The 17,698-nt window shown below is 40.0% G+C and overlaps 1 protein-coding gene across 1 annotated transcript; it reads left to right on the top strand.

Annotated features, from left to right (window-relative positions):
- The first annotated feature begins 10,406 nt into the window (after window positions 1-10,406).
- Window positions 10,407-11,890, top strand: hes5.8.L (hairy and enhancer of split 5, gene 8 L homeolog). The gene is made up of 3 exons (XM_018226139.2): window positions 10,407-10,556; window positions 10,761-10,935; window positions 11,136-11,890. Exons 1-3 carry the CDS (start codon window positions 10,509-10,511, stop codon window positions 11,333-11,335), a joined length of 423 nt encoding a protein of 140 aa, XP_018081628.1. The 5' UTR covers window positions 10,407-10,508; the 3' UTR covers window positions 11,336-11,890.
- The last annotated feature ends 5,808 nt before the right edge of the window (window positions 11,891-17,698 follow it).

Below are 17,698 nucleotides of genomic sequence, written 5' to 3'. Positions count from 1 at the left end.
GATTTTACAATAGTCAGAAATTGTGCGTTGCAGACAGATTGGTCTATATGTTACAATTATCGCTGAAAGGAGAGCTGATACATCACTTGCAGTGACTGCATATAGTAAAATACCAGCAAGAAACTTTCACCCCCACACACACAACCAGGGCCGCAATTAGAAATCACAGGGCCCCCTACAACAAAATTTTCGGGGCCCCCTTGGCCTTGCTCAACCGGCCCCCAGGCCCCAACCCCAGATCCTGCCAACTCTATATCATAGTTAAAAGACCACACAGACTTAAAAAAAAAAAGGTAACCCCCCAACACACAAGTTATAAAAAGCTAATGGTGACCAGGGCCCCCCTATAAGTTAAAAAAAAAAACACTGGTGCCAGGGCCCCCCTTACAGGTTAAAGAAAATTGGGGCCCCAAAGAATATTTTTTTTAAAAAAACTTTAATAATACATTGGTGGCCAGGGGATTAAAAAAAAAACCACACATTGGTGTTCAGAGGAATTGAACTTGTGGCTTCAGGACTTCAACTTTCGTGACTTTGGGTCTTTCTGAAAAAATTAAAGTCAAATGAAAAACAGTTTGAAAATCCCAGTGGATAAGGATGGAACATTGATTCCTCCTCCAATGGACATACACAGTGCTGGACTGGGCTGGCAGGACACCGGGAAAAAAACTGGTAGGATCTGACCTTCATGGGCCCCACTGACCCAGACCCGGTCCCCCTTCCAGATTGCCCCCTCTCCCCCGGCTGAACCCAATCACAGGGGAGGAGGGAAGTATGCGCTGTTGCAGTCAAATGCATGGGGGGCAAGCTGGGAGCAGTGCAAGGTTGGGCGCTGGGTGGAGGGCCCTTCAGTTCACATGAAGGGCCCTGACAGTCACACTGCAGAAGGGTGCTGGATACACCAGTCCTACTCTGAGCATCCATAGAACTATATGATCTGATCATTGGTCTAAAAGATAAATCAAATCTGCCTTATTTAGCCCAGCATGTGGGTGGCCACTGCCCTTGTCCATCAGCAGATCTGGCTGTCCACGGCCACCTTTACTCTGTTTAAATGTCCCCACCAATATTGTCAATGCACTGCTCTGCTCCTGTATTGCAATAATGGTATTAGCAGCCTTAGTTAAAAACCCAATGACCCCCCTATATGATTATTATAAAGTAAAGGGCTGGAGTGCAGGCCTTGGAACAGGGTCCTTTCTAACGCCCGTCTTGGTATGTCACCTGTTTTTCACCGGTCTTATGTACAGTACTGGCATCCTAGCTAAAGACAAGGCAATATTCTGACATAGTATGCCAGTGCCACTTATAAAGTGGATCTGATTTTATGGCTGGATTTGTGGGCCTCAATCTACAGATTTTGCCTCATGTTGAATACCTAATGCTGTTGTTATGCATAGGAAGAGATTCTCACAGAAATGTAACAGAAAGACTTTGATCTTGTGGGAACTGCTTTGATGAGCAGATACCGACACGTCTCCTGCCCCTCCTTCTCTCACCTTTCCTTCCCTTACACACAGGTGTCACATCTCACAGGCCAATGTGAACTGCTCTTCAGTCTCATGGCAGGCTACTGGACTATTCACACACAGTAGATTATATTAGATGCATCCATTTATGGTGTAGTTTAATGTTTAGATTAAAATATACTTTGGAGCATAATTACTAAATTTTGTAAGCTCAAATTTGGTGTATTTTTGCCATAAATAAAAATTCACTCAGCATCAGCAATTTACTAAAGTGCAAGTAAGTTTTGGTGTATTACGTTCATTTCTGCACTGGTACACATTCACATCTTCTTGCCAGAAGACATTTTGCCAGGGCAAAACTTCAAATATATGCAAATGTATTAAAAAAATATATATATTTTTTTGCAAGGTTAGCAGAATCAACTCCAATACCCTCTCATTCAGTAATATCTGGTGCACGTACAATTAATGGCCAGTCCATTCCAATACTGTAGAAGATTTATGTACAGCACCTAGTTTCAATGAAATAAAAAGCTTTTATTTGATACATATGGCAGGACCTGGATAACAGCGATGATTTTAGGCCGTAATTGGACTTTATTAAGGTTAAAATAAAATACATTTTTGCCAAGAGGAATTTCACCAGGTTCAAGTTGGAAAACTACCATTATTAAGATGAACCAGCTACTTTTGCATCTCATTATCTACATTACTTTCTTTGTGCTAATATCCCAAATATGGCGTAAATTGTACAAGGAAAATACACTGGTGAATTTTCACAGAGAATTTATGGTAACAAAATTTCGTAACCAGCGTCAGACTGGGGGGCCTGCCTAAGATGTAACCCCCCTCCGGCCCCCTACCCCCTCGCGAGTAAATTTTTCTTCTTGCTGCCTCGCCGTGGCTCTGCTGCTCTCAGTCTGCATATTTTATTTCAGGGAAGCAGATCTGCTCCTTGGCCCACCCCTGTTGATTCAAATTAGATCTGCTTGTGTGAAGTCACGTGCATGCGGAGTTTGGCCCAAATACAGACATTTTCACCTCCACTCCACTGTGTGTGGGAACAGGGCAGATCCACTTCTCTCAGCCGGGGAAAAGTCCACACAAATGATTTTTTATACTGCACTGAGGTTGCTGTGTAGTGTGGCCACTGGAGGGCGACTTGGAGAATATTGTCAGCAAACATGTACCAATCTATATTGGGCCCTTTATTGGACACTTTTCCTGCACAGATCCCTCTATGTACCCTGATTTTTTTTTTAACTTATGCTGACATCGCTCTGATTGAAATCCCAGAACTTGTTTAATGTGAAATAATATTGTGAGAACCATTTGTCTCTAATACCTATGGCATAACACCTTTACCTATCTGTGTGTCATTCACATAAATGGAAATCAACAGGCACCACTCACAACAAGTGTTTTTATGCACAAATATGTACATTTTCATGTTTTCTGGACAAAACAGAGGAGTACTGAGTGCTTCTCCAAAAAAACCTGCTATCATTTCTCAGTGGGTGGCTCCAAAATGATTGTTTTGCTCACTTAAATACCCTACTGGCCTACTTAATCAATTTTTCAATATGTTGGCTGGGTTTATAGTCTGACTGCAAAGGACTCCTCAGTTACTTAAACCAATGACTGATTTGTACAATTTGGGGCACAACTTGCATGGTAAAATAGCCACAGAACCACTTACGTTGGCAGTTAGTATGGACAAGTAATTTGTTCTGTTTTTGCATCTGTTTTGGGTATGTCTCAAAACACAGTTGGCTTCCTAGTTGGTGGTGGAATAGAATGAAAGAGAGCCCTCCGGGGAAAAAAATCTGACAACAAATGCCACTGTTGACTGCCATTTGTCCTTATATTACTACCGGTAAATGAAAAGTACCATAGTCACTGACCCACATATGTCCACTAGGGCACTTTATATATATATATTTTTTTGACTGCCACTATTCACCACTGGAGGGCAGCAGAGGTTAAAATGCCCATGTGCCATTAGTGTATTGTAAAGTAATGCTCATTGTGTGCTATAGGTTTGTTCAGGGAGGACAGATTTTAAGTCATTGCAATGAAGCCAATCTACCTGATTTTGCACATTTTCTGGAAACCTTATTATTAGGGTCCCTGGTTGTCTCCCTAAGCAATACTATCAGAGGCCCCCCCCACAGACACTCTCCACAGGGCCATGAGTATGAAGTAAAAAACACTGTTTATTTTAATTAGATGAAAAGGTAAACATCTTCAATGGCCCTATGCATTCTGCGTGATATAGGCACTGACTGGCTCCCTTCCTCCCATCCTTTAGTTCCTAATCTGTTATTTCTCCCCTGAATCCCTTGGATGATAGATCTAACATCCTTTGGCACACCAAAGGGTGTAACTGGCACCTTGTATCATGGACTTTTTATTGGTAAGTCAATCCTTAAAATAAACTAAACTAATATGAGAGCAAATTCAGTGTTGTTAAACTGACCTCACTATAAAAAAAAGAGTCAAAACATAACTAAGAAAAACTGTGCCACCATAACTCCTATTTAAAGAGTACATTTCTTATGGGCAATGTATGGTGAAAAATTTGTGTTTATGTCAAATGTATAATAGTTTTGCTCACAGCCCTGTGCAGTGGACTCTATAGAAGAAATATTTTCTGAGATGGATACAATGAGAGTTCTTTCAAAACTAAAACCTTCCTTTTATCAGAATGTCTTAGATGTGCTAATGTAAAACAGGAATACTGTTTATTTCTCCCCATCCAGTTGCCACCCTGAGCTTTCCTCAGTCTCACTTCTTATTTATGGGCCCTAACGAGGGACAGTGTGAAAGTGTGTTGTCACAAAGCTGTGAGATGTTTAGTTCAATTCGGGAAGTTAGAACTTAACCCCCTGGTGTGAGCACGGAGGCCTCTCCATGATTCTTCTGCTGATCGGCAATGTCCTATCTCCTGTACTTGCTGCATTGCTTTTTAGTGATTGTGTTTAACAGCACTGTAAATTGAGTTTAAGACTCTGAGCAAAAAGCAGCAGGTTTTCAGAATAGAGCAGTAGGTATCAGAGCCCTATAAGAATAATACAATAAGTACAGGTTTCTTCTCTTATAAACTTTGCCTGTATAAGCAGGAGTGTAAATACAGAGGAAGCAGATCCTGCAGTTGCAGGGGGGCCAGGAGGTATAGGGGTTTGATGAGGCCCTAATTTATATACAATTTCAATAAGCATTGGTAAAACAGGTCAAGACCAAGTCGGCAGCTTATTGCCCTGAGTTTGTGGTCTCCGACGGGCTTCCGCCTCAAGGTGGGCATATCAAGGGAGATCCGCTCGTTTGGCAACATCGCCAAATGAGCGGATCTCTCATGTATGGCCATCTTAAGTCTCCCCTATAAGCACTGAGTTTCCCAGCACAGAGCAGTTAGTACAGGGTGCTGCTCTATAAGCACAGAGTCTTCAAGCACAGAGCAGTGAGTAGGGTAATACTGTAATATTGTAGGGTTCTGAGCCATTAAACACTGAGTTTCACAGTAAGGAAAAAACAGCAGGGGACAGTGGAAACTGAGGGCTGGGGTTATGTACTTCCTTTCCTACAGGTGTTACATTTCACAGCTCTGTAGGCAGCACACTTCCAATACTGGTAAACATACAGATTAACGGTCCCTGTTGGTTGTTTCAGTCTGCCTTTCAAAGCAGCAGCAGAGAGTCTCAGGCAGGAGGTGTGAAAGCGTGCTTCCCAAATACCCTTTATAACAAGCCAGCTCCCATCAAAGTAAAGCCCTGCAACCCACAACACACAACCCACAATAGAACTCTTTGAAATTGTCCTGGGATCCTGCAATGGTAGCACTTCATTGCATAACTTCATTAATATGCAGGAGCACGTTTACAGTATTACAGCAGCATATACCCAGGCTGTTTGGAAAAGCTGAGGCCTGCTATCCACATGAGTACAACTAGATTGATTTATTATAAATGGATAGAAAGCCACAATATAAATCAGTGCCAGGAAGCAAAGTTTTAGCCCATTAGAATTGCATTGCCTGGGGGTACTGGGCACAGAGCATGTGCTATGTTTTTTTCATCATGATAATAATTGTAGAGAATATCTCCAGAAAAGTAAAGTAGATACATATTTTGCTAATACTTCTTTCTGGTTTCTGTCCAATTGCAGACTAGCCATTGATCTGTATACCTTATCCCCCCTCCCTTCCATCAGAACTTTAGCAGCATTTGCCCTAATGGAAGAGGGTGTGAAAGTGTGTTCGCACCAAGCTGCCAAGTACAGGCAATTGCTGTTTAATTGAGGAAGCTGGAATATAGCCTGCAGTTTAGGGCTATATAGTGACACAGTGTGTGAGCAAAATATATGAACTGAGTTTATTCAAATAACCCACTGGTGCCCTACATCAATGAGACACTACCCACACAGGTAACACAATGCCTTGGGCAGGGGGTTACTGAAGGAACATTCCATAATTCTATAATACATTACATGCATGTATTTATATATATATATATATATATATATATATATATATATATATATATATATATATATATATATATATATATATATATATATATATATATATATATATATATATATATATATAAATACATGCATGTAATGTATTATAGAATTATGGAATGTTATATATATATATATATATATATATATATATATATACCCCTGCCTAATGGTTTTAAAAATTAGTGGTGAGCACAACTTTCCCTTGTTTGTTATAGTTATGCAGGAGCAGTGACCAGCCAGGTGATCCCACTGGTGTCTAATAAAAGGGCAGCCAAGTTTGGGAGTTTTACTTTGAAAGCAGCAAGTAAGTTGCAGGTAAAACACAGTCCCTTTGTAAAATGTATAATGAAGAAATAGAATTCTTAATGAATCAGATGTAAATTGAGCATAGGACTGGCCAGATATGGGATGACTTTGACGTAGTTGGCCAGCTTAAATATATTGCAATATATGGACAAACAATCTCTGTTTTGTTTAAAGGGTAAGGCATTTTTCAGTAGCAGGATGCACAAAATGTCTCTGTCTTAAATATATTGATAATGGGTTAAGTGCAGAGGACTCTTGTATTTGTCTATATGTATTATGTGGTCACAGCCTCATTGCACCTTGCACCCCCGCCTAATGGTTTTAAAAAAACGTTCCCTTGTTATATATATACTGTATGAACCAGCAACTACAGGGTATTATCAAAAAATGTGTATTAGGTAAAGCATGTATAGCCAACGTGATGTTTCGGTCCCTTTGAGAAAGGTCCCAGTTCGGAGCAAAACGTCACATCATGCTTTATCTAATACATGTTTTTTGATTTGATACTACCCTGTGGCTGCTGGTTCTGCTCTAAAAATGTATACTGATATTTAACCGTGCAACTGGGAGAACCCACATTTCGGTACCTATTGGGACCTTTTTCAAACTTTTTTTATATATGTTCCAATTGTACCTTTAAAAACAAGTAGATTTTACAGGAAGATTTTCTTTGGTTTACCGTGCACCAGGGTAACTTCAGTAAAGGTGGCCATACACTATAAGATACGCTCGTTTGGCAAGGTTGCCTAACGAGCGGATCTTAACCTGATATGCCCACTAATGGCTGGGCACTATCGGATGGAATCGAAACGTTCAGCCCTGGGGCCGAGCGATCAGATTACAATACTACGAATAGGCTCAGATGGGTCACAGGACTGCATCAACTTGCCGATGCGGTCCTGGATCGTACAAAAAAATCAAACTTGACCGATTGATATCTGCCCAATTTTTGGCCTGATATTGATCGGGGAGAATCAGTCTAAAGGACAGATATTGGCAGCTTTAATCTGCCCGTGTATGGCCACCTTAACTCTGACGTGTGGTGCTATTTACTGCATCTCTCTCTTTCTCTATATATTTTAGGATATAAATATAATCTTTCAGGACCCTCCATGCACAGGACACTGGGTCATTTGGATTTTGGTCTTACAAACTACAAACTTTGCATTTATCGGTGTAGAGAAACAGGAGACAGTGGAAGTGGTGGTCCCTGTTGGGGGTCTGTATATCCTTTCCTGCAGGTGTTACAATTCACAGGCCTGTAGGCAGCACACTTCTACTACTATTGCTTATACTTGTGGCACAAACAGACATTTATGGTTTCTGTTTTCTGTTGCAGGCTGTGATCAAACAGCAGTGACTCTCAGGCAGGGGGTGTGAAAGTGTGCTTCTCTTATAGCACCCATTCCTAGACAACTCCCATCAAAGGAAAAACCCTGCAACCCACAACAGACAGCTGACACCAGAACTCTTTGAACTTGCTCTGGGATGCCACACTTCTCCTCTTTATAACCTCTTTATTATGCAGAAATGGGAATTGGACAAATACTAAGATTTAACACCTTCAGTTACACATGTTACAGTATTCCAGCACATACACTGTTTGGAAAAGCTGTGACCTACTGTACTGTTATTCACATGTGTATAATTGGACTGATGATTAATAATATGACAGCCAACCATAATAAAATATATCAGCACTGGAAATGGAGAGCAAAGTTTAGCCTATTATTACTTATTACCATGCTACCTGGGCCTGCTAGACACAGTGCTGTCTGTTTTTAGTACTATTATCATAACTTTAATTCTAGAGAATATCTAATGTACCACAGAGCATTAAATGAGATACTTTGCTGTTCCACTGTAGTTTTCATCCCCCCCATGAGCGCCCTGTTGTTCCAGACCCACTTTTGAGAGTGTTGCTGAAAGATCCCTAATGGGAAAAGGTGTGAAAGTGTGTTCGCATAAAGCTGCCAACTACAACGTTACCTTTGAATTGAGGAAGTTGTAATAAAGCCTCCAGCACATAATCCTCCATAAGGGAAACATACAAACTGAGGTTATTAAAGAGGTTGTTCACCTTTAAATTAATTTTCAGCACGATGTAGAGAGTGATATTCTGAGACAATTTGCAATTGGTTTTATTCTTTTTTTATTTGTGGTTTTTGAGTTATCCCTTCACTGAGCAGCTCTCCAGGTTGTTATTTCAGCAGTATTGTGATTAGAATGAGAGTCTGGAATATAGATAGGAGAGGGCCTGAATAGAAAAATGCATGAAAAGTAGCAATAACAATACATTTGTAGCCTTACAGAGTATTACGTTTTTTTTTAGATTGAACCAGTGACCCGCATTTGAAAAATGGAAAGAATCAGAAAAAGAAGCAAAATAATTGAATAAATATTAAAAAAGGGAAGCAAAATAATTGAATAAATATTAAAAAAGGGAAATGAAAGCCAATTGAAAAGTTGCTTTTAATTAGCCATTATATGAAATACTAAAAGTTAAATTAAAGGTGAACGACCCTTTGAAATATACTCCACTTATACCCTACATCCATCTCAGGTAAAAACATTCTAAATTGCAACATTGCAGTTACTCCAGCCTTCAAAAGCTCAATACTAATGGAAGCCCAGACCTTCTACTTGAAAAGGTTTCCAAACTCAGGTAGGGGTCAGTTTCCTATATTGGTCTTACAATTTCCACTGCGCATAAACAAGTAGGAGGCAATGAGAAACTATGAGCTGGAGTCTGTACTTCCTTTGCTACAGGTGTTACATTTCACAGTTGTGTAGTCAGCACACTTCCAGGCGCAAATACTGCTGCGCATACAGATTAATGGTCTCTGTTGTCTATTGCAGGCTGCGATCAAAAGCCCAGCAGTGAGAAGGTGTGAAAGTGTGTGCTTCCCAAATAACACCCATTCCTAGCCAGCTCCCATCAAAGGAAAGCCCCGAAACCGGCAATAGGCAGCTCACAATAGAACTCTTTGAACTTGCCCTGGGATCCTGCAACCATCACACTTCTCTTTATAACTTCTTTATTATGCAAAGATGGGAGTTGGACAGATACTAACATATTAACAGTCCTCTCCCTGTAAATAAAGAGTCCAGAATGCTTCAAATAACTGGAGCTGCGTTTATTCTGCATATGTATTCATTTATTTCATCTATTAAAGGGGATAGGTTTTTGCAATAAGAACAAGAGGTTTTCTTTAACAGTTGTAACATTTTTAACAGAGACAAAGTAATAATATAACAAAGTCACAGACAATACCCATGACACTGTCAAGAATTGTAGATTGGGTTTACGTTTGAATCCCTTTCAAGTTACAATTATTAAATGACCTTCTGCTTGGGGTATATATGCAATGGAATTAAAATATCATTCCTCTCTTTTATAAGCACCCCATAAACCCTCTCACTACCCTAATACGTGCATTGCAGAGGGGAAAGGCAACAATGTTAGCGCTATTCTTGCAAATACGAACATTTGTGATTAGCGAGATACAGACATACTAACGACTGTATGATAGATGAAGTTATTAATAACCGCCATTGACATTCTTCTCACAGTTAGAACAGATTTTGGGGGTGCAGTGCCTTCCCTAAAAATGCAGATGTGGATGGTAAATTGGAAACTGCAGATCTGAGACACTGAGCAAGTTCAATTTCTTAAATAAATAATTATGCTAACACCAGTGCAAATAAAAGGTAGCTCTTAAACAATTCTAGATGTCTATGACTATATATTATACTAGTAACGTTTAAACATAGCATCTGCTGTGAATATACAGCCAAAACAACTTATTGCAATATAATACTTTATTTCGTTTAGTTGCATTTTACTATTTATTACAGAACATTCAGTATCTTCTGTTTATGACATGCCACCAATAAAGCCTTGTTAGGTAATTCTAAGGGGCATGGCATATGCCAGCAGATGCACTAAATGCTTTCCTGCTTTTCCCACACTTTCATGTGTCTGCACAATACCAGCTCCAGATGCTAGGCTGCTGTCACACTGCATTGTACACACTTCATTTATCCCGGGGAGCCTTCTGATTGGCTGCTGAGTGTGGGAACCGTGAGCAATGCAGAGCCCCACACATTAGTATGCAGGCTGGGGGTATAAATGGAGGAGGCAGAGTGCTGGCAGTCAGACAGGAAACAGCTGAAGCCGCAGCAGCACCGAAACAGTAACTGAGCGCAATGGCACCTTGCACTATTAGCCAGCAGCCTGCTAACAGCATTAGAAAGGTGAGTCATGCACACTATTTATTCTTATTACCGAAATATACATTTCATTTCTTCTGAATCTTTCAGTGTATTGGCAGCACTTTTTTTTTATCCCTATAGTACTTTCTATTTTATCCCTAGTGTAACATGTCCCAGAACCTCGAATCTGAAATACAATTATGTGATATACATGTACTATACTAATACTTATATGGTCTTCCCCAGATAAGAAAACCAGTGGTTGAAAAGATGAGGAGAGATCGAATTAACAGCAGCATCGAGCAGCTCAGGATGTTACTGGAGAAAGAGTTTGAGAAACATCATCTCCCATCCAAACCAGAGAAAGCTGACATTCTGGAAATGGCAGTCAGCTTCTTGCAGCAGCACATAGCTACTAAAAGTAAGTGTCCTTTCTTGTGCCATATCTATCTATCATCTATCTATCTATCTATCTATCTATCTATCTATCTATCTATCTATCTATCTATCTATCTATCTATCATCTATCTATCCACCTATACAATCATCTATATATCCTATGTAATCATCTATCTATCGTTGTAAAACTAAACTAATCGCCATCTTCTCCTTCTGTCACAGCTGGTGAGATGTCAGGCAAATCATACAAGGAGGGATACTCCAAATGTGTTGAAGATTCGCTTCATTTCTTGTCCGTTCACAATCAAGGAAGCCTGCTGAAACATTTCCATGGTCATCAGTTTAACGCAGGAGAGACCCATCAGCTGTGCCCTGTACAGTCCCCTGTGACCAACAGCAAAGTTTTGTGGAGACCGTGGTGAAAGGGTTAATAAGAGGCGTATGCCGGACAGTAACTGGACTGACACTTTGGATTGCCAACTGGAAACACTTTATTAGTGAATCTGTACATTCCTGTGGAATAATATAAATGTATAGCCTGTAGGTTTCATTTATATCCCGAAGTAGTGCAATATTTGCAACATTTAACGTACAGCACTGACTGAATGTCTGTTATATTTATATTAATTGTTAGGCATATTATTGCCTGTCTATAGATAGAAATGGCTCCCTCATTTCTTTTGGGAAGGGATTGCCTCTATTTCCAGCAGCTGGAATGATAATATATGTATTTTCATGATGAACACAGATATAGGAGAAAAATCTTCCTCTGCCTTGTACATTAGCGTCAGACGCAAAGGCGAAACGATCCTGTATCGATATGAATATACTGTCGCATGTTTTCTAAATGAGAATGTCATGTTGTTTCTATGAAATAATTGTCCCCGTTAGTAAGGAATATCAGTTATGATAGATGTATTCTGTGATCAGAAATGGTGTGCTCTGTGAGCTGAATAAATACACGATTTGTGCCAATACTTCTGTCTCCTGCTACTTACTATAAATACATCGATAGAGGTTGCAATTCTATACTCATGTGTGTCAGATAGTTTGCCCCTTAGTCTGTATTTAAATATGTATATATTCACATGGAATTCCTGCTGCTTTTGCTAAAATACATTTACTGTAGGAGTTTTCTGTATTGCCCTTGGCCAACCACACAGCCCAGTCCTATGTATTTGTTTATTCTGTTTAGCTGAACTATAGCAATTCTTAGGTAAGAAAACATAAAAAGAATATAATAACATGCACTATTTCCTATATTGGTACAAGCTACGTTGTACAGCTAGTAATGAGATATGACAGTTCAGGGCAGCAGGAAGTTAATACAGATTTATCAACTCGGATCTACCCAAGTGGGTCATTTTGCTCAAGTTGGGTTCCTCTTCCTTCGTTAGTTTATAAATCCCCACCTATATTAAATTGACGAATCATTTCTTTGTTAACCCTTTGCACGCAGTTCAGCTCCTAAAAGGGAAAAGAGCGTTTTCTCTCTGTTTATGCATTCAACTATTCCTCTAGTGCCACACAATTAATGCTCTTATAGAGTGTATTCGAGTGTTCCGGAGGTTCCCAAGCTGCAGTTCTGCCCCATGGGAGTCCAATGTAGTGCATCCATAAATGGTTATTTGTTGCCAATTGCCTTTAAAAAAAATCACAGGGGATGTAAAGCAAAAGGGACAAGGGTATGAACTCAAAAGGATGAAAGAGAGACAACTAGTAGACTTTTATATCCAAGCTTGCGCATCATTATTGCCCCACCATTCACTTGACTTTTCACTTTTAGTTTAAAATCCCACAGGAGACCCCTACTTACCACTGGGTACACAGACTAATTACAACACAGACACTGTTATAATTTGCTAAAAATCCGTCAGGACCCCACAGGCCACCTTGCTACCTTGTCATTCCTGTGCTGTGACCTAGATATGAACAAAAACCTTTAATCTATATATAATTGGAGTGTACCTTGTGTTGCAGTAGACTTTCATTACCTAGGCTGCAGGACATACATTAGTGGGGCTTATTTATAAACACTGGGCAAATTTGCCCATGGCTGTTTCCTATAGCAACCAGTCAGATTGCTGCATTCATTGTTTTCTTGCAGATGGCTTTAAAAGCTAATCTCTGATTGGTTGCTATAGGTAGCCCATGGGCAAATTTGCCCAGTGTTGATAAATGAGCTCCAGTGACTCCTGTTTGTCCTAAAAATATCACTGATTCATGCCCGCTTTATCCTACATAATAAAGTTGACGTGTCTCTGCGTCCAGTCCCTGTGTCCGTGGGATTGCGCTACTGCGCATGTGCCCCATGTGCCCAGACCGTCTAGCGCCCGTTAATTTAACGGGCTTAATGTCTAGTGGTTATATAAAAAACAAATCCATTGTAATCCATTGCAGCCAATCAGATGTTTCCTTTCAGACAAGTGATCAGTTAACACTGTCTGCTGGCTAAATAGCATGAGAGGTTAGACCTAGTGCACATTTCTGACTCTTATTACATTACTCTGGATGATTCCCAATCCCAGAGTGGACAGTCTATAGGAAATCCCTACTAAAACACTAAAATCATTAGTTCCTCTGTACTTGCACTAAAATGCCATTTGCTTGCCCTTTTCTGAATAAAGACCAGGGCAAATGGATGCAAGTAGCCCCTTATTTAAAGGAATAGTTCAGTGTGAAAATAAAAACTGTGTAAATAGATAGGCTGTGCAAAATAAAAAATGTTTCTAATATAGTTAGTTAGCCAAAAATATAATATATAAAGACTGGAGTGAACAGATGTCTAATAAAACAGCCAGAATCCAACTTCCTGCTTTTCAGCTCTATAACTCTGAGTTAGTCAGCGACTTGAAGGGGGGCCACATGGGACATTTCTGTTCAGTGAGTTTGTAATTGATCCTCAGCATTCAGCTCAGATTCAAAAGCAACAGATATGACCCATGTGCCCCCCTCAAGTCTCTGATTGGTTCCTGCCTGGTAACCAGGGTAACTAGTCAGTGTAAACCAAGAGAGCTGAAAAGTAGTGTTCTGACTGACATGTTATACATCAGCGATCCCCAACCAGTAGCTCGTGAGCAACATGTTGCTCACCAACCCCTTGGATGTTGCTCCCAGTGGCCTCAAAGTAGTTGCTTATTTTTGAATTCCAGGCTTGGAGGCAAGTTTTGGCTGCATAAAAACCAGGTGCACTGCTAAACAGAGCCTCAATGTAGGTTGACAATGCACATAGGGGCTACTAAATGGCCAATCACATCACTTATTTGGCACCTTAGGAACATTTTTCATGCTAGTTTTGCTCCCCAACTCCTTTTACTTCTGAATGTTGCTCACGGGTTCACAAGGTTGGGGATCCCTATTATACATCAAATCACTCCGGCTAACTAACTATATTAGAAACATTTTTTATTTTGCACAGCCTATCTATTTACCCAGTTTTTATTTTTACACTCAACAATTCCTTTAATACCAGCTTTAAAGGGGTTGTTCACCATTCAAACACTTTTTTTCAGTTCAATTGTTTTCAGATTGATGACTAGAAATAAAGACTTTTTTCATTTACGTTCCATTTTTTCTATTTTCTTTTACCATGTTTCAGTCTGGCAGCTCAGTAATGCAGGCGCAGGCTCTAAACTGTTACAATTTTGCAACATTTAGTTGATACATTTTCAGTAACATCTCTGGGGTATTAGCAACTATTGTATCAATTATAACGCTCCCTTTAATAAAACTCAGGGTTTTTGCTCAGCAATGACACAGATAATAAATGTATCAACTAAATGTATCAATTTAGAACAGTTTACAGGGTCGGCGACTCCCCTTTCCCAGAGCTGCTTTAGGAGGTGAAAAATGACACTTTACACTTTTCACAGTCACACATAGAAAATAGAAAGTAATTGGAAAAAGCTTTTATTTCTGGTAAACTATCTGAAACCAACTGAGCTGAAAAATGTTGTAAGGTGAACAACCCCTTAAAGTATAGGGGTGTAACTAATGGTTTACCTTGTCCGCTCTAGTACCCACATCTGCAGACCCTGTGTCCCCATTGTGTTTATGGGGGGGGGGTATTGTGCTGCAGGAATTATACAGTTTGTACCTACATATTGAAGAAGCAAATTGTAAATGTCACTTGTGCATGATTTATGAAAGTGGATGTATATTAAGGTTGTGCAGTTGTAAGACACCCTCATTGGTAAAAATGCCTAATTGTGTTTAAAGGATCATTGTAATTTGTTTGTGTTTGTGAGCTTTACACTTGCATTTCTATGATTCTCGAGTTGGTCATTTATGAAGAAATAATTCAGTGGCTATTCTAGCCTCCATGCTCAGTTGAGTCACAGCAGTCCATGGCTGGTAAAACCACTCTAGTTAAGGTGGCCATACATTATAAGATCTGCTTGTTTGGCGAAGTCACCAAATGAATGGATCTTTCCCCCGATATGCTCATCAAACGTGGGCGACCTTCTGCTTGGGGTATATATGCAATGGAATTAAAATATCATTCCTCTCTTTTATAAGCACCCCATAAACCCTCTCACTACCCTAATACGTGCATTGCAGAGGGGAAAGGCAACAATGTTAGCGCTATTCTTGCAAATACGAACATTTGTGTGTACAGCTAGTAATGAGATATGACAGTTCAGGGCAGCAGGAAGTTAATACAGATTTATCAACTCGAATCTACCCAAGTGGGTCATTTTGCTCAAGTTGGGTTCCTCTTCCTTCGTTAGTTTATAAATCCCCACCTATATTAAATTGACGAATCATTTCTTTGTTAACCCTTTGCACGCAGTTCAGCTCCTAAAAGGGAAAAGAGCGTTTTCTCTCTGTTTATGCATTCAACTATTCCTCTAGTGCCACACAATTAATGCTCTTATAGAGTGTATTCGAGTGTTCCGGAGGTTCCCAAGCTGGAGTTCTGCCCCATGGGAGTCCAATGTAGTGCATCCATAAATGGTTATTTGTTGCCAATTGCCTTTAAAAAAATCACAGGGGATGTAAAGCAAAAGGGACAAGGGTATGAACTCAAAAGGATGAAAGAGAGACAACTAGTAGACTTTTATATCCAAGCTTGCGCATCATTATTGCCCCACCATTCACTTGACTTTTCACTTTTAGTTTAAAATCCCACAGGAGACCCCTACTTACCACTGGGTACACAGACTAATTACAACACAGACACTGTTATAATTTGCTAAAAATCCGTCAGGACCCCACAGGCCACCTTGCTACCTTGTCATTCCTGTGCTGTGACCTAGATATGAACAAAAACCTTTAATCTATATATAATTGGAGTGTACCTTGTGTTGCAGTAGACTTTCATTACCTAGGCTGCAGGACATACATTAGTGGGGCTTATTTATAAACACTGGGCAAATTTGCCCATGGCTGTTTCCTATAGCAACCAGTCAGATTGCTGCATTCATTGTTTTCTTGCAGATGGCTTTAAAAAGCTAATCTCTGATTGGTTGCTATAGGTAGCCCATGGGCAAATTTGCCCAGTGTTGATAAATGAGCTCCAGTGACTCCTGTTTGTCCTAAAAATATCACTGATTCATGCCCGCTTTATCCTACATAATAAAGTTGACGTGTCTCTGCGTCCAGTCCCTGTGTCCGTGGGATTGCGCTACTGCGCATGTGCCCCATGTGCCCAGACCGTCTAGCGCCCGTTAATTTAACGGGCTTAATGTCTAGTGGTTATATAAAAAACAAATCCATTGTAATCCATTGCAGCCAATCAGATGTTTCCTTTCAGACAAGTGATCAGTTAACACTGTCTGCTGGCTAAATAGCATGAGAGGTTAGACCTAGTGCACATTTCTGACTCTTATTACATTACTCTGGATGATTCCCAATCCCAGAGTGGACAGTCTATAGGAAATCCCTACTAAAACACTAAAATCATTAGTTCCTCTGTACTTGCACTAAAATGCCATTTGCTTGCCCTTTTCTGAATAAAGACCAGGGCAAATGGATGCAAGTAGCCCCTTATTTAAAGGAATAGTTCAGTGTGAAAATAAAAACTGTGTAAATAGATAGGCTGTGCAAAATAAAAAATGTTTCTAATATAGTTAGTTAGCCAAAAATATAATATATAAAGACTGGAGTGAACAGATGTCTAATAAAACAGCCAGAATCCAACTTCCTGCTTTTCAGCTCTATAACTCTGAGTTAGTCAGCGACTTGAAGGGGGGCCACATGGGACATTTCTGTTCAGTGAGTTTGTAATTGATCCTCAGCATTCAGCTCAGATTCAAAAGCAACAGATATGACCCATGTGCCCCCCTCAAGTCTCTGATTGGTTCCTGCCTGGTAACCAGGGTAACTAGTCAGTGTAAACCAAGAGAGCTGAAAAGTAGTGTTCTGACTGACATGTTATACATCAGCGATCCCCAACCAGTAGCTCGTGAGCAACATGTTGCTCACCAACCCCTTGGATGTTGCTCCCAGTGGCCTCAAAGTAGTTGCTTATTTTTGAATTCCAGGCTTGGAGGCAAGTTTTGGCTGCATAAAAACCAGGTGCACTGCTAAACAGAGCCTCAATGTAGGTTGACAATGCACATAGGGGCTACTAAATGGCCAATCACATCACTTATTTGGCACCTTAGGAACATTTTTCATGCTAGTTTTGCTCCCCAACTCCTTTTACTTCTGAATGTTGCTCACGGGTTCACAAGGTTGGGGATCCCTATTATACATCAAATCACTCCGGCTAACTAACTATATTAGAAACATTTTTTATTTTGCACAGCCTATCTATTTACCCAGTTTTTATTTTTACACTC

The sequence above is a fragment of the Xenopus laevis genome, chromosome 7L (assembly GCF_017654675.1).
Source record: "Xenopus laevis strain J_2021 chromosome 7L, Xenopus_laevis_v10.1, whole genome shotgun sequence".
NCBI classification, from domain to species: domain Eukaryota; kingdom Metazoa; phylum Chordata; class Amphibia; order Anura; family Pipidae; genus Xenopus; species Xenopus laevis.
The sequence above is the reverse complement of the archived record's forward strand: the minus strand, read 5'-3'. Positions and strand labels throughout refer to the sequence as shown.

What these genes read in the sequence shown, in the direction of transcription:
- hes5.8.L (XM_018226139.2), top strand. Translation starts at nt 10,509, where the DNA reads ATGGCACCTTGCACTATTAGCCAGCAGCCTGCTAACAGCATTAGAAAG. An exon ending in CTGCTAACAGCATTAGAAAG is followed by an intron (nt 10,557 to 10,760) that starts GTGAGTCATGCA and finishes GGTCTTCCCCAG; the next exon opens with ATAAGAAAACCAGTGGTTGA. An exon ending in GCAGCACATAGCTACTAAAA is followed by an intron (nt 10,936 to 11,135) that starts GTAAGTGTCCTT and finishes CTTCTGTCACAG; the next exon opens with CTGGTGAGATGTCAGGCAAA.